This window comes from Plectropomus leopardus, chromosome 18 (assembly GCF_008729295.1).
Source record: "Plectropomus leopardus isolate mb chromosome 18, YSFRI_Pleo_2.0, whole genome shotgun sequence".
NCBI classification, from domain to species: domain Eukaryota; kingdom Metazoa; phylum Chordata; class Actinopteri; order Perciformes; family Serranidae; genus Plectropomus; species Plectropomus leopardus.
This window is the reverse complement of record NC_056480.1, coordinates 1937094-1961735: the sequence shown is the minus strand read 5'-3', so window position 1 is coordinate 1961735 and position 24642 is coordinate 1937094. Positions and strand designations below refer to the sequence as shown.

Sequence of the window (24642 nt, the reverse complement as noted above, 5' to 3'; positions counted from 1 at the left end):
GCAAAAAATGCACAATTGAAACCCATCCAAACTGCAATTTTTGATCCCACAGCCATCAAAGCATAAAAACATGCATTATATTATTTCTGGGTGTCTGGCTTTTACATTGGAATTTGCATTTTTTAAAGTAATTTGAGGTTTTAAAAATGATAAAAAAAGAGAAGTATGAGTGTGAGTATTTGACATTGCTGTATTAAAATTCCCATCGCTGCTGATCATTGACATATCCTAAGCTGTGATCTTCAAAAAAATATTGAAAATAATTTTTAAAAAATCATCTCAAAACATAGTGGCCTCATGACAAAAACCTGATATTCAAAGGGTTAAAATTCTAATAATTATTGAATATTTCATTATATAGGACTTATGCTGGTTAAAGAATAAATGAATGAAAATATATTAGTTATATTATATCAATATATAATATTTTTCAAAGCATGATTTTGAACAGTTCAGACTGATATGAGTGTGTGTAATTTTAAAGCAAGCCCTACGGGTTAAAATAGCAGAAACATTTCTCAATCTTTTCTTTTGTCCAAAAAATTCACTTAAATTTGAAGATATGTGTCCTTTTCACTTTGTAGCAATACTTGTTCTATGTCGATTACTCTGAAGCATACTGTGACAGGTGACAATAAGTTCTTTTCTGAGGTTTATCCACCAATATTACGATTTAAAGTAAGTCTCAGGGTTGGAGGAGAGTTTCTTGGCAGGTGGAGACAGATTAGACTGATCAGACAATCAATGACACCTGATCCCCATTAAGTCTCACCCGCTATATATGAGGTTCACTCCTGTTTTGTCTTGTCAGTTGGTAAAAGAGAAACTGAGTAAGACAGAAAAATATCTCCTTCACTTGCTTCTTTTTGTCTATTTTTTTACATAGCTTTTCACAGAAGGTTGTTCTTTGATAAAGAAAATTAAAAAAGAAGCTCATTTGTCTTTCTCAAATTCGACACACCCTACATGTCACACACTTACAAAAACCTTTTGTTTGATCTTCTGTTTGAGATGTTTTACACTGCTGCTAATTACTGGAGTAAATCGATACATGTACAAATTGTATTCTTTGTCTTGTATACCTGAAGAAGTTGTACAGAGGCTGAAATTAAATAAAGTGTGCAGATTCTAGTCATCATGTTATCTAGTCATGTCATGTAATTGTCCTTCCAACACCTTGTCAACTCCTTTCAGTTTCCCTAGTGGGGCAGAAGATGAAATTTAGAACTTTACTAAAATCCTCTGATATATGTAGAATATTTATACTACTTATAAGGCAAAAAGGAAAAGAAATCTCTATTTTTGAGCTCCATCCCGCAACAAACATTGCTTTGTATCAGACTTAACTTTAGTTACATTTTAGAGGCTAGAAGTTTTTGTTTGACTTTGTAACTATGACTACAAACATACAACTTTGATTAATGAACCACATGGTCAATTTACTGTCATCTTATTGAGCCAAGAGCAATACTGATGAAGACAGCATTAAAGGGCAATTGATATTTGCATGTCTCTTAAGACCTTCAACTTTTGATTTTGTGTGTTTGTAGTCTTGAAACAATATTCAATCTTACACTAATAAAGCAGCAACAGAGAGCAACCTAACCAAAGAACTATGCACAGATAACCTGTAAAAACCTTATATTCTGAATATCACTTGGAAACATTGTGATATAAAGACTTTGTTATTGTAAATATGCGTTCAAGTTTGAAGTTAGCGTGTTCTCATTTGACGCCTGGCTTTTGTTGTCATGCTCATACCTAAAAAGCACTGACAGAGTGGCACTATTTGATGAGTTTGGAGTGAAAACAGGATGGAAAAGATCATGTTTTGACTGAAAACACCTTTTCATGGTGAAATCCTGGCAGAAAACACATTGATAGATGGCTAAAAAAAAAAAAGAAATCTACATTTGGCGCCTAAAAAGTTGCCTATAAAACAAGTGATGGGTTGCCAACACACAGCTAGTTCTGCCAAAGTTGGCTCATAGACTTCAACACATTAGAAATGTTGAAACGTTTGAAATGTAGAAATGTACGAGGCCAACATTTTCTTTTGGCAATGAAACATATTGGCAGTTATGAGGTCTTGAACATCACCTACTCAAAGAGCGTGTTTATTTATTTAATTTTAATGGAAATGACTATCATTGAATATTTAAATACAGTATGTTTTAATCTATGGATGTGGATGTGGGGGTGTGACTTACTGAGTATGTTGGCTGTATTTTCTGTCGTGATCTCTATCTCCGGCTCGGTGAAATACTCCGACGCCACACATCTGCCCTTCTCTGGTCCTGAGAGAGAGAGAGAGAGAGAGAAAGAAGAAAACATATTGAGAGGCGAGAGATGAGTGGGCGAGCATTTGAGTGGGGGTTAAGAGGGTCTTCTGTGGGTCACAAGCAATATGGAAATATTTGCATATGGAAATAAAGGCAGAATAAACAAAAAAAACAGCTCTTAAAAACAGAGAGAAAGGGCAGATGGACAAACTGTGGTGGCAAATAAAGAGATTCTGAAAGGACGACTGAAAAGACATGAGAGAGGAGAGAGAGAGAGAGAGAGAGAGAGAGACTCTAAAAAGATTATGAAAAGAGAGAAAAGGCAGAAGCAGAGAAAAGCAGTGAGAGAAAAAATGAATTACAGGCCGAGACAGATGGAGGTCAGGAGGTTCAGGAGGAAACAAGGTCTGAGTAGAGAGAGAGAGGAGCTGAATGCAGACACGACAATTAACCTCAAACAGGAGGCACGGAGAGGACACACACACACACACACACACACACACACACACACACACACACACACACACACACACAAGACATCTATATATACACGAAAATATGTCAACAAGATGATGCATACATGTACAGACAGACAAATGGGATTTCTTTCTCCTCTGTCTCAGTCACAAACACACAAACACACACACACACACACACACACACACACACACAGCCGTTCCAAATGCCACCAGCGTTTTCCTCCTCTGACCTTTTGTACCAGGCGTCAGACAACAGGGAAACACAAACATGGCCACCTCCCCAGAGCAACACCATCATGACCCGAAACACAGCGACAGCTACTGCAATAAGGACAGTTATTTGTATCTGTGGTGTCCATCCCGCTGTGTGTGTGTGTGTGTGTGTGTGTGTGTGTGTGTGTGTGTGTTGAATGCATGAATGAACATCTTTTTTTTTTCTTTTTGGAGCACTATGATCTTAAAAGGCAAAATTCAACCAGAGGTGACACACTGCTTCACTGACTGTTTATGCTCTCTCGCACAATCTTAGACATTAGATGTGATGTTCAGGTCGGAGGTCATCTAATGCAATTGATGCTGCTTTCAATTGTACTCGGAACTCGGAGAAAAAAGAACTCCGGCACGGAAAAGCGCTATGGATTCCAAAATTCTGAATCCAAAATAAATTTCAATTTGGAAACTCGGGCAAGATCCATGTAGTCTGCGTCGGTCCAGTTAACAGAAGTATGGTGGTGCACATGGTGAATAGTAATCAGAGTTACCTGTTTTATGTAGCAGTTGTGTTGTGAAATGTTCCATTCAGTTGATTTGTGTTTGACAGAAGTCTTTGTAAACGTGGAGTAGCCTACTAACCTACGTCATCAATGAATCTGCATGTAATTAACTGTAAGATCTAAAAATCTCTAAAAAGTTGTCTACAGGATGTGGGGTGTCTGTGAATAGTGTTGTCGACAGCCTTGCATGCCTGCCTGCTTTGCCACTCGAACGCCCCTTCAGTTCTTTTTTGTGATCAAAAGAAAAAAAAAAGTATAAAATCCAAATAATTTCTGTAACACAAACAAAAAATAGCATCAACACCTCAAGGTAATCTGCAGATAAAAGTACAATATTACCAACCTGCCACGAAGCAGACCCTCCAGAGGCCGGAGTGAAGCGCCATCTTGACCTCTGTGGTCTGGTTCTGCTGCAGGACAATTCCCTCCTCCATTAGCAGCCAGTAGTCTGTTGACACGGCGACGCCCACCAAGAGCAAACCACAGGCCCCGAAAATCGACGAGAGCAGCGTGAGGGCCCTCGTACTGAACGAACTCATCTGTGGACACAAAGAAAACAGTAGAGCTGATCAGATGATGATGATGAGAGAACATTTGTAAATGTGTTGGATTTACATCAGGAGTGTGTGGAGAGGAGAAGTATTCAGTTTATTTATTCAACAAAAAGGGAGGTGAATGAACTCAGAAACATTCGACGTGAGAAAGCGGAGGTGAGGAGAGGACACAGATTGATTTTAATGTATTGATTTTTAAATCCTAAAATATGCACGAGCAGATCAGAGAGGTACGAAAAAGATGAGTGAAGAGCCTCTGATTGAAATCTCCCCTGACTTTCATCGACTCCGGCTGTTAAATATGTATGCAACATTGGACAGGAGATGAGATGAAACAAGACGAGAGAAGAGGAGGTCCACGGAGAGGAGAAGAGGAGAACAACCTTGGACGAACTGAACCATTTTCATGCAGAAATTACCAAAGAATCAAACAGCTTCTCGTAGCATTTCTGAGGCTTCAGGATTATTTTTTTTCTGAAGCCGTCTGGGAATTGTGATCGAAAGCGTTTGAGAAAAGCATGAGGTGCCCGTAAAATGAAAGAGCTGGGAGACAGAGAACAGACTGTGCACGCACAAAAAGTGAAACTGAAAAAAGACACAAGGCAGAGGAGTGGTGGTCGAAATTTGAGAAATTCTGGGAATTCAAGAAAAGGTTTTGAGATGTGTAAAAAGTGGCCTTGTGCCAGCTGAGGCCTAAAATTCAACAGGAGATTTAGGAGGTAGTCTATTTGCCAGCCTATAAAGCCTCTTTGTGAACCTGGACATGTTGAGTTTTACATTATAAATGTATATGGGTCCCCAACAATAAGAAACTGTCAGATACTAACTTATATCTTATCTCTCATATCTGGGCAATTTGCATAAATTTACACAAATATGTCATCAGTTCAACAGTAATTTGCCTATTCACATGTCTATAAATATTGTACAATTTTCTAACTGATTTGAAGTTGTTTCAATGATTTTAAAAACATAAAATAGAGTATTTTATCTGTCTAATTCACTCAGTTCAGTGTCCTTTAAAAATTAAACAAAATCAGCCCAACTGCAGTTAAAATATGCAGAGTTTTGGTTTATATATATATATATAATATTGAATATTATATAATATTAAATTTTGAAAATATCAGATCAGCATCTTCAATACCCTTCTACTAAAATACATAAAAATCAGGCCATATCATATCCTGGAGGTAATGAAGTCACAGAAAAGATGCCCCGATGCCAGAAACATGATCAAACATATCATTTTCAGCACAGAGGGCAACACTGGAGAAAAACACAAATATTCAGTCTTCAGGATGGAGAAGACAATATATTCAGTTTCCTCATGCCATAATGGAAGAAGGCGGAGGAGAGGGAGGAACTGAATACCAACAGCAGGAGGTGAATCCTCCAAGAATAAAATAAGACAAAATGGAAAACAATGATGGACCCCAATGCCATGTGACATTATACAGAAGTATTTACTCTATTTTTATGTATATTTCTATAAGAACAATAAGTATTTACTTTAAATGTACAGTACACTGAATGGCAGTCCTGCTGGCTCAGAGAGTGATATAACAAGACTTCATTCACGCCTGCACACAGAGCAGAGTTAGCTTTTGGTGCCTGTATTAATGAATAACAGATCCTCTTTTGCCAAAAACAGCAAAAACGCTTTGAAAACACCTACAGCATCTTTTTTATAGTTAAATCAGAGTATGAAACAGAAACAGAAAAAAAAATATCAAAAGAAAGACAGAAAAAAAACATGACTGTGCCTTGATGGTGAGAAAAAAGTGCAACTGTGCTGTTTGAAAAGCTTTGAAAAACAGCCAGCAGTAAGCATGCAGCATTTTCATTCAAAAAGGGCCAAATTATGAATGGAGTGTTCATAAAATGTGTCAAATCTTTAGGAATGCTGTAAGTTTTTGCACATTTAAAGCTACAAAGATTATGATCACAGTGCTGGTGGTGTCTCAGGTTAACATCTAATGAGCCCCTGCTGGTCTCCAGCAGGCCGGACCAGTCTGGACCAGTCTGTCAGGCTTCCAGGTAACATGCAGTGCAGTTTGACACTCACTAGGTGGCAGAAACGCTGCCTCTGCCATGCATCATTTCAGCTGTTGACACACACAGAAACATCCCCAATCTCTGTCTCTCTCTTACACACACACACACACACTCGCACACAGTGCCTCATCCATCCAGTCAAAATGGAGGTCACATTCACCATGCTGTGGTCTTTGAAGCAGGCGAGAAATATCACAGACTGCTACCGAAAACTGTAAACGCAGACCCAACATGCTGCTATGTTGTAGTCAGACTGATTATTTAAAATAACTTTATTTATATAGCACTTTTAAGCAGAGTTTACAAAGTGCTTTGACAAACATAGCAGAGCAGAAATGGGATACATAGACTGCGATACAACTACGGAAAGACAAACAGTCTTTTTGAACACAAGCGAGACAAAATAAGGGTAGAGTTAGGATCAAATTAAAACCAAAAGGAAAAATAATGTGAGACTTAAAATGTCAATATAAAGTAATACAAATAAATAGACCAAAAACAACAGCAACAGAAGCAATAAAAAACAACAAATGAAAGGAGATAAAATAAATAAAACATGAATCAAAAGGGTAAAGATATAAAATATAAAATATAAAAATAAAATATGAAGATATAAAAATAGAATATCTCTGGTAAATACCACTATTTTCTTATTAACACAAAATACTTTACATTCTCAGTTAAATGAACTATCTGTCTCTGCTGTGAGTCTGTAAACAGTTACATTAACAGCCAGACCACATGTGGTTCACATCACCTGCAGCCACAGCACAAACTATTAATTAAAACTGAACCATATTAATAAAGTTCAGTAAAACATGCCGTGGGCTTAGCGTGCATTTATAAAATGCTAATTGTCTGCAGTGCTGTGAGTAAACAAGAAATACTGACACATATACACTTTGGGCTATTTACCCTTTGAAACCTAAGAAAATTGGCTTGATTTCTTTTAAAAACAAAGGGGGGAAGTTCTAAGTTACAAAAAATAATCTAGAAACTTAGCCAAAAAACAAGACAAAATAAAGAAAAATAAATTAAACCAAACAAAGATTAGAAAAAGAAATAAATATTAGATATATAGATAATGCTGTTAATCAGAATTACAGCTATAGTAATCATAAGTGTAGTCTTCTATTCTTTTTTTCTTTTTTAACTAAAATCGTTGAATCATTTTTTTCTCACTCATTTTTATGAAAAAAAAAATACTTGGTTCATTTCTTGTCCTAATTTCTTGCAACTTGTGGCACATCTCTTGCCAAGTTGCTCTGTGCCATTTTTTTTTCAAGTTTTTAAGGTTTAAATGCTTGGCATCTGAACACACCAAAAGAAAAATGTTGTTCTGTGTTTCAAAGGGTTAAATAAAATAAAATAAAATAAAATAAAATAAAATAAAATAAAATAAAAAAATAAAATAAAATAAAAAAAATAATATGTATGTAATCTACCAAAAAAGGCATAAAAATAAGTCTTTAAAGCCTGCTTGTGCTCCAAACTTTGCAGCTTAAAAACCTTCAACCCTCTTTTCCTCAAAGTCACTACTTTGCTGTTTTCTTCTTTTAGGGCAGCGCAGTTTTGTGCATTTCAGAGAAGTACATGTATTGAAGTGAAACTTAATTCATTAGGATGAATCCCCCTGTGATGAACCATCTCGTTTTCGAACAAAGACTTTGAGATAATGAAAAGACAAAACAAAACAAGAATCAACAACTCAACCGACACGCTACAACTGAGACGATCAGCACAAAATCATCGGAGTGAAGTGAACGCAAACCCCTCGACGGCCACAAAGAGGCAACGAACAAATGTTTGACCCACAAAATATAACAGTAAAATACATAAGCATATATGCATATGTATTTCACTGTAATATTTGTGTGTGTGTCTATATACGTTTACACACAGATGTATTCCAACAGTTTAAACAAAAAACAAACACTTTCACCAGCGGTGCCCTGACATGAGTCTGAAGACTTTATATTATGTGTGTTTTAGAGAGAAAATGTGAAACTGCATGAATTAAAGCGATCTGAGAGCTTGCAGGGTGAGACAGTTATCTGAGTCCTGCAGGTATTCGGCTCTGTCTCCTCCGCTCTAAGTGCAGGATGGATTTGTGTGTTTTGACTCAGCAGCTCTGAGCGTCTCACTGCCTCTCATGTTGAGCCTGACATTTCCAGCACTCAGACTGATGCTTATTTACACGAGCAAAGCACAAATCACCTTTGTCTTATTCAGGGGATGTGACTTTCTGAAGGGCTGACGTCTCTCCGAGTGTCTTTCGGTGACGTCTTTCTGTTTGACTCTGCAGACAGGACAAAGTCACAGCACGCTCTTCATCCTTGCTGCACTTTGACAGCACGCAAACTTATAAAAACTTTGCGTGTTTGGCCGAGGTTTGGATATATTTTGGGGGATTGTATTGAGTTGTAGGCCCTGCTTTAAAATTCATGTGTTGCCTGAAGAAGTTGCACTGCCCATCACAGGTACACACACACATACACACAAACCTTTCTTATAACTTTAAAATATTTATTACTTTATCTGCAGGCAAGTATCGAGACTTTTACATGGTCTTTGGTCAAGGTCATACCAGAAAACTCAACTATTTTCAGACCTTCAGCCATTTAAAGTGACAAATCAGACTTCCTCTGGGCCTCGACTTTGTATATGTGATTTGTTTGGCCGTATTGTCACGTGTGCACACCTGAGTATTCCCTCAGTGTAACGTCAAAGACTGTTCCCCTGTTGATATGTGTTTCCTCCTGTCTAAACCTGACCCAAACCCTTATTTTTTATGATTTGATACTTTTCACTCTATGGTTGTATATTTAAGTGTGTTTTAATTATTTTAGTACTTATTTTCTATTTATGTATTTATTTATTTTTTTTAATATCCCCTATATACCTTTATAACCCTTTTTTTTATTTCAAACTTAGGTAAGCTACGCATTAAGAATGGGGAAACACTATCTGACAGGTGAGCACATTTAGATACAACGCTCCACCACATACATGCCTCACGTGTCTGCTGTTATCTTTGCGGGGGGTTTTGATCGTTGGGTTTACCTGAGGCGAGGGGTATTTTACCGTATCAAATATTTGTAACGTGTGACTCATGTGTGAGTGAGCGAATCCTCTCTGACACCGCTGAATCTGCTCTGCAGCTTCTCGCTTGACTGATGAGGTCACTCCTCACTCTCTTTCTGCCTGACAGCGACTTTCTTTTTGCTTCTTATCTGTTCACTTCTGATCTTGTCTGTTGAGTTCATTTTGTTCTCGGCTGCTCTCTTATCGGCCCGCCTCCTCTCTTTCTCCGCCTCATAAACAACAGTTTAAAAGTCACTGAACCTCCTTCATCCTGTTCTGAATGTCACTTATTCTGAGTAATACATGAAAATGGGTTGAATATCATTTTGCAAAAGCAACTATTCACCTTTAGGTTGAATATTACTGCTTAACTATTCTCAGTTTGTACATGGAAATGTAAAAATCCCCAAACCCGAATATTTCTGTTCCACAGCAGCATCTTTTATTTGTTTGTTTGTTTTTAAAATTATATAATTTAAGTTATGACCTGAAGCACTTTAGCCTCTGGGGCCTCTCTGACTCTCCTCGCACTGACTTCAGTTCAAGACAACAAGTTCATTTGTATGCTTTAAATTAACAGACAAAAATGTTATGGGACACTGTTTAAAGTGCTGTTTATCTTTTTAAAGCTCTATAGATTTACATCCTAGACAAGCTGTCCAAATTTGCAAATAAAGATATATGATGTTGTTGATGTATATGATGATATATGACGTTTTTTAAAAATGTGCAGTTTGGAGATCACATAGGCTGTCTGAAGGAACGTTTGTGTAATTGGTGTTTGATCATTTCATGTTCATAATGACAATAAATAAACTGATTAACTGATCAGTTATGTTGCATTTACAGTATACATCCAGTTTCAAGGTGAACACCCAAAATTAGTGTCACCCATTCAGTTTCTCACTGAATGTCTCCCCTTCTGTTCCTGAGTTATGGCCAGGAAAAAATGACGATGTAACAGCAAATTTGACATTTGACCTTTTGGATGTAAAATGTCACCACTTAATGACTTTATGTAATTAGACATGTGGGAAATCTTGTCATAAATAATGTATACATTCTTGAATTATGGCCAAAAACATGTTTTGTGAGGCTACAGTGACCTTAACCTGTGACCATCAAAATCTAATCAGTTCATAGTTGAGTCAAAGTGAATGTTTGTGGCAAATTTGAAGAAAATCCCTCAAGGTGCTCTTGAGATATGGCGCTCACAAGAATGAGACAGACGAGGTCACAGTGACCTTTGACCTCCAACATCAAATCAGTTCATTGTGAAGTCCGAGGGAACATTTGTGCAAAATTTGAGAAATAAATCTGTCGTGGTTGTTCTTGAGATATCACATTCCAAAAAGTGTTGAAGACAAGAGATCAGTCATCTTAATCTTTGACCAACAACAAAATGTAATTATCTCATTTTTTATTCCAAGTGGATGTTTGTGCCGAATTTGAAGAAATTTCCTCAAAGGTGTTCTTGAGGGTATTTCTTCAAATTCTGGGGGCTCCATTGCTGTCCAGTCTATATTTTAGTGATGTGAATGTTAATATGTGATTTCTTCCCCCTAAAGTTAGGCTGTGAAACTACAGTAAAACAGAAGCCTGGAGAAAATGTGGGTTTGGAGAACAAGAACTGTTGTGATGGGTCAGTGCACCAAGTATTTTAGACACACACACACACACACACACACACACACACACACACACACTGAACCGAGCCTGTGTTTGCAGAGATAGCTGACAACAAATGGGCTGGGATGAGGTTCTCTTTGTAGTTTAAGCCTTGAGAATATAACCACAATTCCCAGGTTGCACCAGCCGCTAACTAACAGTGTGTGTGTGCGCTGGGAGAATCCAGAGCTGAGGCGATGTAATGAATTACAGATGAATGGAGCAGCGGTGCTTAGGAACAAACACTCAGAGGTAATGATGTGGGGAAGAGGGAACGAGGGAGGACGGGGAGAGAAAGTAGAGGAGGAGAAAAGGTGGATGATTGTTAGGAGGGATTGAGGAGAAGAGAGAAGAGAATTGAGAGAGTGAAATGAAAATACAGAAAAGGGAAGGAAGGAGGATGGAGGGACTAAGAGATTGAAGAAGAGAAGCAAGTAGCAAAGGAAAGGAAGAGAGGAGAGAATAAGATGGCCAAGAGGAGAAGGGTGGAAGAACGGAGGGTGGATGGAAAACTACTGGGAAGGGAAGTAGGAAAGGAAAGGCAGAGGCATCAAGGAAGGGAAGTGAGGAGGCAGAAGGTAGTGAGTATGGGTGATAGCAAGCAAGGTTAGAAAGTAAGGAAATAAGAAGTGCATAAAGGTCAAAGAAAAGAGAGAAGGGAGGGGAAATGGGGGGTTAGAGGAAGGATGACAGTTTTTTAGGGTTCATAATTAGTGACCGAAAGGACATTTTAAGTATTACATTGGTTTTAAGTATTTTATTATTATTATCATTATTATTATTATTATTATTATTATTATTATTATTATTATTATTATTATTTATTATTATCATTATTATACAGATTTATTTATATTATTTAATTATGTTGGTATACATTATATGTAATGTTTTTATCTTTTTTTCAAATTTATTTTATTTATATTATTTTCCAATAATTTTGTTTATTGGTGGAAATGAAATGAAATCAAAGTTTTTTAAAATGATAACAATAAATTGTTTTCAGTCCCACTACAGAAATGTCCTAAAAGATCCAGTGAATACGCCCAAAAACCTGTCTTAACTCATATCAACGTATGCACACTTTCTCTTTCCTAGTTGTTTTTTCCACAGTTGGTTACATGAAAAGAAAAAACACTTGTGCCATTTAAAAAAAAAAAAAAGGCTACATTTTAGTAACCAACAATAAATAATATGGTTACTTATGCTGTTTTGATATTTTTTTTGGCTCAGGAAAAAATTTACTCCCATACGTCCCCCTAGCAGCTTGACCCAAGAAAAAAAAAGATGTCAGTTTTGCCTTTCAATATGCAATATGTTGTAAATCTGTCCTTTTCTGTAAAAACACAAATGCAGAAACATTTTGTCGAGCGTCCAGCAGTGAGCGGCAGGCCGGGAGCTGTCCACCACTGTGGTGCTGAAATCCTCACGACAGCCAACAGTCTGCTGTCAGACTACACTCTCTGCCCCTCTTCTCATTTTTGCTCTCTTTCTCTCTACCAGGTCCACACACCTCTTTTTCAGGCTTTTCTGCTTTGCAACCTACTGTGTTTGTATTTAATCCCTTGAAACCTGAGCATATTGGCTAAATTTCTTTCAAAAACATGGAAAGAAGGCAATGAGCAACATAACAAGAAATGACCCAAAAGGAGCAAGACATTGGTAAAAAAGTTACCAGAAAATTACCTAAAAATAAGCAAAAAGAAAAGAAGTTAAAACGGAAGAAAATGGTGTTAAGAAAGAGTTGAAAAATATATATATTTTTTTGTGTAACAAAATATATTGAATATATAATTATAAGAATTACAGTTTTTAGAGACATTTTTTCCTCATTTTTGTTAATAGTACCTAATAATTCCATCCTTATCCCAACGGACCTATTTTTTCATTTCTTTTTCCATGTTTTTCCATTTGTTTGCTTTTTTTTTTTCCATTTTCATCCACACATTTATTTGTTATTTTCTTATCTTATGTGTGTTAGGTATTTGTTAACTAAATAAAAGAAAAAAAAAAAAAATATAATGGATAAAAATATTAATATAAAAAAAACAAAGTGGAGACTAAAAAAATTGTAAAAAAAACAAAAAAAATAAAAAAGAAAAAAAACAAAAAAAAAAAAAAAAAAAAAAAAAAAAAAATAATAAAAAAAAAAAAAAAAAAAAAAAAAAAAACCCAAAAAAAAGAAATTGATATAAAAAAAAAAAAAAAAAAAAAACTAAAAAAAAACAAAAAAAAAAAAATAAAATAAAACAAAAAAAAAAACCAAAAAAAAAAAAAAAAAAAAAATAAAAAAAAAAAAAAATAAAAAACTAAAAAATAAAAAAAAAAAAAAAAAAAAAAAAAAAAAAAAACTATAGAAAAAAAAAAATTTGCCCCCCCCGCCCTCCAACCTCCAAAAAAAAACAAAAAAAACACAAAAAAAAAAAAATCAAAAAACAACGCAAAAAAAAAAAAAAAAAAAAAAAAAAAAAAAAAAACCATCAATTAAAGGGGGACAAAAACCATAAGATTTGTCATGATTGGAGAAGAAGTTAAAACAGAAGAAAATGGTGTTAAGAAAGAGTTGAAAAATATATATATTTTTTGTGTAACAAAATATATTGAATATATAATTATAAGAATTACAGTTTTAGAGACATTTTTCCTCATTTTTGTTAATAGTACCTAAAAATTCCATCCTTATCCCAACGGACCTATTTTTTCATTCTTTTTCCATGTTTTTCCATTTGTTTGCTTTTTTTTCATTTTCATCCACACATTTATTTGTTATTTTCTTATCCTATGTGTATTTATGGTTTTCTTATCATTTCAGTTAATCTGTCTTCATTCTCTCTTCTGCCTGTCATCTTTTTGTACATCAGCCTCTGATTACTTGTCTGATTTGTCTGTTAACCAACTCTAAAACGCTCCACCGAGTGACTTTACACATCACACACCTGAAGCATTGTTATCCCATCACCTGCACCCCGTCAGCACAGCTTCCAAAAGTAAAAAAAAACAAACAACATCACCCAAGGGTCAATTTTTCATCCATTGACTTCCATCTTAATTACAAAGCAACATTCTTAACATAATAGTCTTTGGCACAATTAAAATTTTTATTTAGATTCATTATTACTGTTTAATTTTATGGGAGGCTTAGAAGCACTCTCAATGAAGTCCAACTTAATGAATGAGTGTGCGTTGCTAATTAAGGCATTAAAGCGGGATTGTCAGTGTAGGAGTGCGAATAAGTTCTCTTAATCAGGAGCTTTGTACATATGAATTAATTTCCGGAAATAGGCCATTTACTCAATAAAGAGCCCATTGTGCCGTACAGTGTGAGAGATGGTTTTTATCTGCTATCAGTAAGCCCCTTTATTAGTGATTATTGTGCTGGTGACTGTGAGTCTCACTTAATGAATAAAGACACAATTTTAGCCCTGTCTGAGGGACGCAGAGGTGGACTGAGCTAAATTTGCAATCAGATAAAAACAGAGCAATAATAACGGATTAATTTAGGATATAATAAACTTAAACACAAAAAGATTACAGTATAACTTTAAAGGCGTGCAAAACTTTTTTTTTCAAGTGACGTCGCCACACTGTTTTTTTGTTAATATTTAAACAATTTTGAATTTATTTATTTATGTGTTTTTTTTCACCGTTTTTAAGTAAGTAGGGCTTCACTGGACAAAGCTGATGTCACATACTTCTGTGCAGCAGTCAAAGAAAGACACATTCGAAACAGCACCTAATGAGAGTCAGTCAGTTTGGTCAAACGTCACCCAAAGATTAGGACAGTTTGCTGAGTTTTTAAACGTTAACCATTTGAAACCTGGATGGTAATCACTTTTCTTGTGCGATTTTTACAGAAATTTAAACCTTTGAACCTTGATCATATTGGTTTAATTTTTTTTTTTTTTTTTTCAAAAACATGGGGGTAAAAAAGGCAATAAGCAACATGGTAAGAAATGTTCTACAAATTTCAAGAAATTAATAGATTAGTGTTCTGACATCTTGCTAAAATAAAAAAAAAACTAGTTTATTGGCCACAAGCAGGTCCTGGTTTGGGCATCATGTTTTGGTTTTGTGTTTGATTTCCTGTTTTATTTTGTAGTTGGTATCCTTATGTGTCATGTTTGCCTTTCCACTTCCTCCCATTGTTTGTTTTCCCTCCTTTTTCGATGGCCCTGATTAGTTTCACATGGACCTGATTCTTATGTTTTGGTCCTTGTGCCTTCCTTCTTTCTTTGTCTGCTTTCCCGCCATTTCTGCTCCTCACCTGTGTCCTATTTGTTGATCACACTCTGTGTATTTAAGTCTTCCCCTCTTTGTTGATTGGTGTGTTGTGCTCCCCAGTCCTGTGTTTGCTCCTCGTGTTCAGTTTTTGTTCTGCCTCTGATTTGTAGTTTTTTTTTTTTTGGTTAGATTTTAGTTTTGTAGTTTTCTGTTCAACTGTTTGGGTGTTTTGTCTCTGGGCTCGTCAGCTTTAATTAAAACTCGCTTTTATTTTCATCATCCCCCCTGTATCTGCCTGCGTTTGCTTCCACACCATCAAACCTCACACGTGACAAAGTGTAGCTGAAAATGTGCCAGTTTCTTTTCCAAAAATTGGTTGCAAATATCCCGACTTCTTAATAAAAAATACCTGTTTTTGTTGCCACAAATGTAAATGTCGCTAGTCTCAAACAGTGGCCTGCTGCCTGACCACCTGCTTGGGAACTGTCTCTCCTTGTCTCATGCAACCCTTCTCCTCCACCTCCCCCCGATGTAAAGCTCAGTTCATTTACTGATATTCATAATCTGAACTACTTCACTTTTTAATGTTGATATGATTAAATGTACAAATGTAATGTATAAATGTGGTCTGCAGAAGTGTACAAACATATTTTTTGGCCTTTTTACAAAGAATCTGGAGTTCTTTCATCCTATAGATTTATTCGACCTTTCCCCCTCTCTATTCCTTGCAGTTGTCTTGCATTTTCCTTTTTTATCTATTTCCTCTGTCCTTCCTTTCATCCTCCCCTCCTGCATGACTCCTCTCTTCATCTTGTCTTCCATTCTTCCCATCTTTAAATATCCATCTCTTTCCCTGCCAGTTGGCACAAGCCTCTCACTGCTGACAGAGGGACATATTGCCTTCTCAACAGAAAACAACCCCCACCCCACACCCCCTCTCCTCACCCCTGATGCTAGCACGCTAACCTGGGAACGCCATCTGTGGAACCACGCCCGGCACCATGGGACGTGTAGTTTCGTGGTGCTCAGCAGTTGCTCTGCCCTGCTTCATATTGACCCATCGCTGCTGCAGAGTCTTTCATCTCCGTTTCATCTGATTCCGTTTTTCTTTATTTTTTTGCCACTCTTTTATTTAGGAGCCAAGGTTTCAGTCCTCTCAGGATGCCCGTTATAGCACTTTTCCTAGAAGTTGTAAGACTGAACTTAAAAAGTGATTTATATTAGTATCAGGGTTTTTATTGTAGAGAAAAAACATAAAATGTGGTTTGGAGCTACAAAATGGGATACTTTTTAAGGCGATTTGGACATCTCCATCCGTGACCAAACAAGGTATCTGTAAACAAGACATCTGGACATTTCCAGACATGTTTGGGCTGACAAAACCGTTTTTTTGGGTTTTTTTTAAGAGATGTGACATTCCCCAATGTGTTTGTGGTGACTAAATTAAGTATATTTTAGAGGAACTTCTGCGGATTTCAGGCTGTGTTTGTCGCATCCAACAGGTATTTTTTTAACAAAATGTTGGGACATTTCCAGCCATTTTTGTGGTGACCAAACTTGGTATTTTTTTATTGAGATGTCGGTTCATTAATATTCAATAAATCCACTACATATAAAATGTACAAATTTATTATTACCATGGTTTGCATAAACAAATAATGCCAACACTTATTGGGTCACTGGGTTGAAAAGAGAATAAGAAAGAAAGAAAGGGTTAGGGCACTATGGGATATAAGAGCTGGTCAAAGGGATTATGGAAAGTAAGAAAAAGTAATAAAGATATAAGGAAATAAAGGAAGAATCAGAGGACAAAAAGGACAAACAGACAGAGAGGATTGATGGAGAAGGTTAAGTGCTGTTCAAGAAAAAAACATTTGCTTCTAAAATGCCAAAAAAACAAATTATTTTTTGAAATGTCATCAATATTCCCCAGAGGAAACATTCCTAGTAACGATGCTGAACCACGTTCACGTCTGTGGGATCCACAAGAAGACTCTCATTTCTCAAAGCGGTACTTAAGACGATGAAGGCTTTGGGAAACAAACCCTCGTCCTGTAGTCTTTAGAACGACTGCTGGGCTGATAAAGATAATTAGCTTATGCGGCGGGTAAGAAAACACACACACACACACACACAGAGTGGAGAAAACGAGGGAGGGCCTGCAAGAGACTGTTAATGTGCTGAGGAGAGGTTAGAGGGATAGATAAGCAGAGATACATCGGGGGAATAACAGAGGAAGGGAAAAGGAAAGGGAGCTTACAGGAAAAGACCTTGGCCCAAAAACGGAGGAAAGTCCTTGCACCACACACACATACTGTACGTCATGCAGCAAAGCTGGCAGGCAGTGTGAAGTGTGACACATCCTACATGCCTGGTTATGTGCATTCACAAAAACCTAAAAAAAAACACCACCCTGTCACACTCATCCATTCACCTTCACTCTGTTTGAATGTTGTATAATTTGAGGTCACATTTGGCTTCAGCCAGAGGGGGAATCGACCTAAACTGTGCATGATACAAACACCGAAAATGCATCACTGCTGCTGGGTGGAGAGCTTGCTTCCCCAAAATGTCTGCTTGTTAAAAAATTGCTTTGTTTTCTGCACTGATTTATTTTTAGTTTAGGTTTCAGTTGATGGTTAGAACCTGAGAGGACTCGACCCAATGGGTGAAACTGGGCCAGGCTGCATAAAGGCAGATTTTGACTATTGCTTACTTCTAACAAATGGTATTGGAAGCACTGAAAACCTCCCCCTCCTACACCTTTCCAACATCAGAAATCTGGGGTCCACATTCAATTTTCCAAAAACCACAATCCCATAAGAAGGTCCACTTCATGCAGGTATTGACCAGGAGAGAAATGCTGCAAGATTTAATATTTTCCCTCTTTTGTCACTCCTCACACAACTAATGTTTCCGTATGCTTTTGAATTTAGAGTAAGTGAAGTGGAGAGACTGTATGAAAGTGTGCTCCCTTATCTCAGTTTGTAGGATTAATTGTGTTGAGGAAACAAGGATGCCAAACACACAGCTCTTGGAGGGAGATCGGAGAGGCCGTGTGATGCAACCAAAAGGGGGCTGTGCTCTGCCTTCAAGTGTGGCCATTCAGAGCAAAACACACTTTGGTCTTTAGATGTAGTTTGATGACATCAAGCACCAAACCCCTAATTACAGGAAGTCCTTCAAAACAGGCCATGTTATCATTTGTTGGTTTCTTCCCTAGACTGTAATTTCCAAAAAGAATGATATCACCCATGGCTATGAGGACTACTGCTTTGAAGCACTAAGTTTGCCATTTTCTTCTTTGCCATCTTGTTTCTTTTTTTAATTTTTGGAGCCAGAGGTGACCATTTTTGGACATGGACTGTATATAAAGATGAACAACATGACAGCTCCCTGAAAGTGAAGCTTTTTGATCTGTATCACCCTCTGGTGTCTGCCTGCAGGTCATAAAGCCCATCCCTCCATGTTAGTAAATGGGACACAGGCAAAACTAAAAACTCAAAGTACACGCTAAATACATTTTTTTCCAAATATGGTTTCTGTCACATAAGGTAGTTCTCATCACCCTGGTGTTTTTTCAAGTGACTGTTTTTATAATAAATAGGGTTTATGAGTTACTCAGTTCTACAAAAAGGGGATTTTCCAACATGATTGACAGCTGTGGCAGCCAATCCATGCCACTCAGTGGGGCTGCTCACGATTTGGACGGGTTTGTTGGCGGGAACTCCCCTTCTGAGGATATCGCTACTTTACAGACTCCACCTCTGATAACGTCACCAGCACAAGATGGCAGCTGCGTCACCCATCTATATGTACCGTCTATGTCTTCCACTGTGGAAGGAAGCTGCTGTGGTAGCGACTTGTCAGTCACAAGGTAGCCATGCCTTAAAGCATAGCCTGCTTTATCTTCTATTTTCCGAGTTGTCAGATATTGCCACTTTAACAGTGGCCTTTCAAGTCTACATATTACGCTCTAGGTATCTTTCTGTATCTGCTGTTAGTGGAAGTTTTGAATCCACAATTCCTCTGTGAAATCGACTATCACCTCCCAGAAATCCTTCATACATGGCCACTCCCACATATAAGGGGTTTGCCTTTCCATTATCGGTCACATAACACGCCTACGAAACCTTTCATTGGAAACAATGACAGTTAGTGTGGTAGCTGCAATAGAAATAAACCTGCTAATGTTTTGAACATCCATCACCATGCTTCTTGGAATGTTATCCTGGAAGAAGTCGCATAACATTACTTGATAAAACATAATTGTGAAATGATTGTGTTTCCATTAACATTTCCAAAATATTGCTTAAATTTTGCACAAATCTGTAATGGAAACCCGCCAAATGTGTTTCACATAAGTATAGACAAAGCTTAATGCAAGCAGGATTCAAACTATATCAAGCTACTTCATTATTAACAAAGCCCCAAAGGTTGCTTGTTAGAAATTTAAAAAAAATACCATATGCCTAAGCTGACACAAGGTTCCTCACACTTCACCCAGCCACATGCAACCAGATCAGATGCCTCTCAACTCAAGGACAGAGACGGAGATGAAAGGACTTGAGCACACTGATCGGTTTATAGCTTTTAACAGTGCAAACAGACCATATGGCTAATTTAAGTGTTGGAAGAAGTACCAGTGCTGTTGTTTTCCTAATTTAGTAATTTAAGACTCTTGGAACTAAAAGATGCAGCAGACAGAGAAAAGGCTTCCAGCATCATCTCCTTGGACAATCAATCGACCATTTCTGCATCGCTGTACGGCTCCAAGTCCCCTCTCCTTGGCTTCGCCTCAATACTGGCTCTAACATGACAGCAGTGACGTGATGGTATCTCTCCAGCGGACGAATGTAACTCAAGGACTTTACAGTACCTTGAGTGACCCCGGTGGGAACTGAAGCACTGACCCTGACAATGGTGGTGACTCACACCATCAATCAGCCATTTAAACAACCGAAGTTAGAGTGTGATTCATTTCTCTTCACCTCAGAGAGCTGCATGCCAACTGATGATGATGATGATGATGATGATGCTTCACTTCTTATACAACCACAGAGTACAGATCTGTGAACAGCTCTGCAGTGAACTAAACGGTTGTTTATTACACCTGACCTTCTGACCCACTCAGAGCTTTTGAGCTTGCAATACCAGAGGAACTACTATTGTAAGCATGGATTTTAAGGGTAAACCCACCTTCACTGAACCGGTAATTCTACCTAAGTTCACTAGATTTCCTTGTGCTGTCTTTTTTGGCTTTACTGTGGCTTGGCATTATACTTGAGGTGTCGCAGGAAAAAGCCACAGGACCAACAATTAAGCGAAAGAGAGTTAATTAAAAGACTGGATTTAACCTCAAGTGGAGGACAATACAAAGGCAGTGTGGAGATTCTGTCAATGTGAAATACGTGCACGTCATGCTGATATTGCTCAACATGTTAGCGCTTATAAACATATCAAGATTTCTTTGCTTTGTTTTCACTGATATAATTACCAGTCATCCCAGTCACCCAAAATAGTGTTGGTTTCTGCAAGCTGCAGACCACTGTTCAAGACCAATGAAGAACAAAACAGGTCATTATTAAGCTAGTCATCACTGAATTTCTGGTGTTTTTTGGCACCAACCGTGGTTGTTTTTTATCGACCTATCACTGATGTTTCCACCAAGGATAGTGCCACAAAAAGATGTTATCTTTTTTTTTCAAGACATCTATGCATTTTTTGCCAAAATAGTCCAACAAAACAGCAACACAGCAATTTTTTTTTAACCAAAAAATTGCTGTGTCTCTAGCAGCTATTTAAATACCAAACGGTTTTCAGCAACCCATCACTGTTTTTCCATCAGGGATAGTGCCATGAAAAGTGATTTTTTTTTTTTTTTAATGAGACATCGCTGCATTTCCAGGTGAAATAGTGCAATAAAAAAAAGGTTTTTTTTAACCAAAAAATACTGTTTCTTACCAACATATCGTTGCATTTCCAGCACTTAAACCACTAGATGTGGGTTTTTTTTAGCTACCATGGTGTACATGTAATGGTGTTTCCCCAGGGGATAGTGCTACAAAAGAGACATTGCTGTGTTTCAAGGGTGTTATTAACCAGCAAATTTTGTTTGTTTTTAACACACCATCACTGTGTTTCCACCGGGGATAGTGCCAGAAAAAGCGATTGTTTTTTTAAAGAGACATCACTGTTTTTCCAGCAGGGAATTTGACCTAATTACAGACTCCAGACCTAACTACATGTTAAACACAGCATTGTTGAAACATAATGTTTTAATGTATCCACTAGATGGTACCACACATGTGCAATGTATCTATGGTTTGCAGAAATGTCAAATGCCAACATTTGTTTGGGTGATTGTGTTGGGGCCAGTTTACTGTATGCAATTTCTTTACTATCATTTTAATTTATCAGTTTATTCATTTCTCATTTGGCCAGTTGGTTTTGTTCATCTTCTTTAGAGTTCAAAAAAATTTGTAAATTTACTACTTCCAGTATTTTTTTAAAATGGTTGCTTATGCAATGCAAAAAAAAGTCATACATATAAACACATTAATCAAGTGGCCTGCCTTTCTCTCTCACATTGTGGTGGTTTAATTTTTATTCTGGAGAGCCAAATTACTTCCTTGCAGCTTGTTTCCATGGACCCAATTGCTTATTTCTCTCATGAGATCTGGCAACACTGGCCACTGCCGTCCGCTCCACATGACTTTAATGCAGCATTACAACAGCTAATGCAAAGAGCTGTCACATACTAAAGGTTAAACCACCCCGCTGTGATATGTATCAGTGTGATATATTTTACAAACATGTCATTAAAAGGTCCACTGCAACTCCCTAAAAGCTGTTTGAAATGAAATGATTTACGGTTGTATTACAGCATATTACATGGTTGTATCATTACAGACTGCACTGTGCAGTCTCTGCAGATTCCCTCTGCTTTTAACAGATACGGCGCTTCACTTAAATTACCAGAATGCAAAATGGCTGGAAATTTACCCTTTAAAACTCGGATTGATATTACCTTTTCAATGCTGCATTTAGGCACTTTTCACAGGCATTTAAACTTTAAACCTTAGGCAAATTGTTGTCATTTCTTTAAAAAAAAAAAAAAAAAACCACCCCAAAAAACATGAGCAAAAGACACAATGAACAACCTGATAAGAAATGCTCTGCAAATTGCTAGAAGTGAGAAATTTGGGCAATTTGTTTTTTAAAAAAAAGCAAGGGAAAATGTAGGAAAGCAATATTTATAATCATCATAATTATGTATTAAAAATTATGCTGCAGATTATGTTACCCCCCACCCCCCATCACATTACTTTTCTTGCACAGCATTCAGACACCTTTTGCAATTATTTATACCTTTTCAAAGACATGGAAAAAGGTAAAGGGCAGTAAGCAAAAAATAAAATATATAAATATCAATATAATATAATAATAAAATAAATAAATAAAATACAAAAAATAAAAAAAATATACAAATAAAAGGTGACAAGAAAATGGCAAAAACCATGCTAAAGATTTACATTAAAAAAATATATTATTATTAATATTTATGTGTACCATTTTTATTTTTATTTCACACAAAAAACCTTATTTGCTTTTTGGGGGGGGTGATTTCTTCTAAAATTGATAAGTGCCCCCCCACCCTCGTGTTTTTAAATTAAATCAAGTCAGTTTTCTCAGGTTTCAAATGATTAAGTAGAGAAAACAAGAAGCATTTACTTCATCTCTCTCTCCTGTCATCCTCCTTTCCTTCACTACACACACACACACATTATGCATATAGATGTACAGTAAGGAGGGAGAGCGAGAGAGATGGACCCAATATGAAGTGCTGCAGTCTGCTGGAACAGTATCACAGGATGGGTTCCCCAAGAAGGAGCCAAGACTTTTCAGAGCACACACACACACACACACACACACACACACAATCTTACCCTCACACATGTTTGCCTCACTCCTCTCTATCCTCCCTCTGTGACACACACACACACACACACACACGTGCTGTAGTGACACAATCACATCATCATGCACACACATTTTGCCTCCCCTCCTCTTCATCACCCTCTCTCTCTCTCTTTCTCTCTCCTCTTCTCCATGCGCCGCCGGGAGCGCCTCGGCTTTATCCGTGCTGTTCTCCAGACTCTACATTGACTGTACGGCGGCGCGCTCTTTCCAAATGCGCCACACTCATCACCGTACAGTACATTCCTCCGCTACCAGGCCAGCAAACATCCGTGCACACATCAGCTGTCAACAAAACAGCGCACATCTCCTCACCCCAGAAAGACTTGCGGCTTCTCTCTTACACAACATCCCTTGCTTTTTTTAGGGGAGGTTAAATTCCCCTGTCACATGCATGAGCATCATCTCTCACCCCCCGAAACAGAAGTCCTGACGTGCGCAACCAAAGAAGCGCCTCAACAAGCCTTGAAGAGTGCGAGTAAAAACAGATGCGAGAGATGTTGGTGAGGGATGTGGAGGGTTTGGTGAAGGCAGCAGAAGCTTTACTCACCCTGCGGAGCGGAGGGCAGGTCGGACTGTGCAGCCGACGGGAGATGTGTGCGCACTGGGAAGCCTGGGCACCAAATTTGCAGTTCTTCCCCTATCTCTCTCTCTCTCTGTCTCTCCTCCCTGCTCTCGCCGCACTCTGTCTCTCTCCTTTTCGTGTTTCCCCGTATCTCCCCTCTTTTCTCCCCCTCTATCACTCCTTCTCCTTCTCCTTCTGTACTTCACTCTGCTCTTTCAGCACTGCGGAGAATCGCGTGAATGGGCTTCACTGTAGTTTGGGTATAGGGAGGTGGGGACCGTGTGTGTGTGTGTATGTGTGAGGGAGAGGAGAGGAGGAGGAGGAGGGGGTACAGTGATGTAGGCTAGAGGGAGAAGAAGACACACGCGCGCGCACAAGGCATATGAGCGTGCTGGTTGGAATTGGGGACGCATCATACAAGCATGACTGAATCAAACATAGAGCAACAATTAGCATCGTGTAAGTCATTAATGAACAAAACACCCAAACATGGATCTGTGGTGTGAGTGTGTGTTCATTATTTCCACTCAATAACTGAGAAAAATGATTGACAGCTGTGAATAAATCTGCAGCATGGAGTCAGAGGACTGAAATAAACTCAGGTGGTTTGAGTTTGTTTCCACATTGAGCCACTAAAAACCAAAACCTTTTCATACTGTTGCACAGACTCCGACTGGCCATATAGGGCAATTCTGGCAAATGCAAGATGGGCCCACACTGTGGCCCAAAGAGCCATTACCAGACAGTTTTTTTTTGCCAAAACATTACTGGCACTAACTTGCATATAATCTTGATGATGTCTTCCAAGTCAGGGCTATTCAGAGGGCAAAGGTCATTTTAGCGGACCCACATCTCCCTCTACATGCAGAGTTTGGACTTCTGCCATCAGGGAGGAGGTATACTCTGGGTAAAATCAAACAGATTTCTTAGATCATTCGTTCCTTCACCTATTGGGTTTTTATACAAGCTTTAGGCTCT

General features: G+C 37.8%; 1 protein-coding gene across 1 annotated transcript in view; it reads right to left on the bottom strand.

Moving 5' to 3' along the window:
• Positions 1-23783, bottom strand: part of cacng7a (calcium channel, voltage-dependent, gamma subunit 7a) — a 39161-nt gene extending 15378 nt beyond the window's left edge. The window contains exons 1-3 of the mRNA XM_042506884.1: positions 23650-23783; positions 3878-4073; positions 2211-2297 (exon numbers count right to left, since the gene is read on the bottom strand). Coding sequence (XP_042362818.1) covers positions 2211-2297; positions 3878-4073 — 283 coding nt within the window. The 5' untranslated portion in view covers positions 23650-23783. The remainder of the gene's footprint in view (positions 1-2210; positions 2298-3877; positions 4074-23649) is intronic.
• Between the last annotated feature and the right edge of the window lie 859 nt (positions 23784-24642).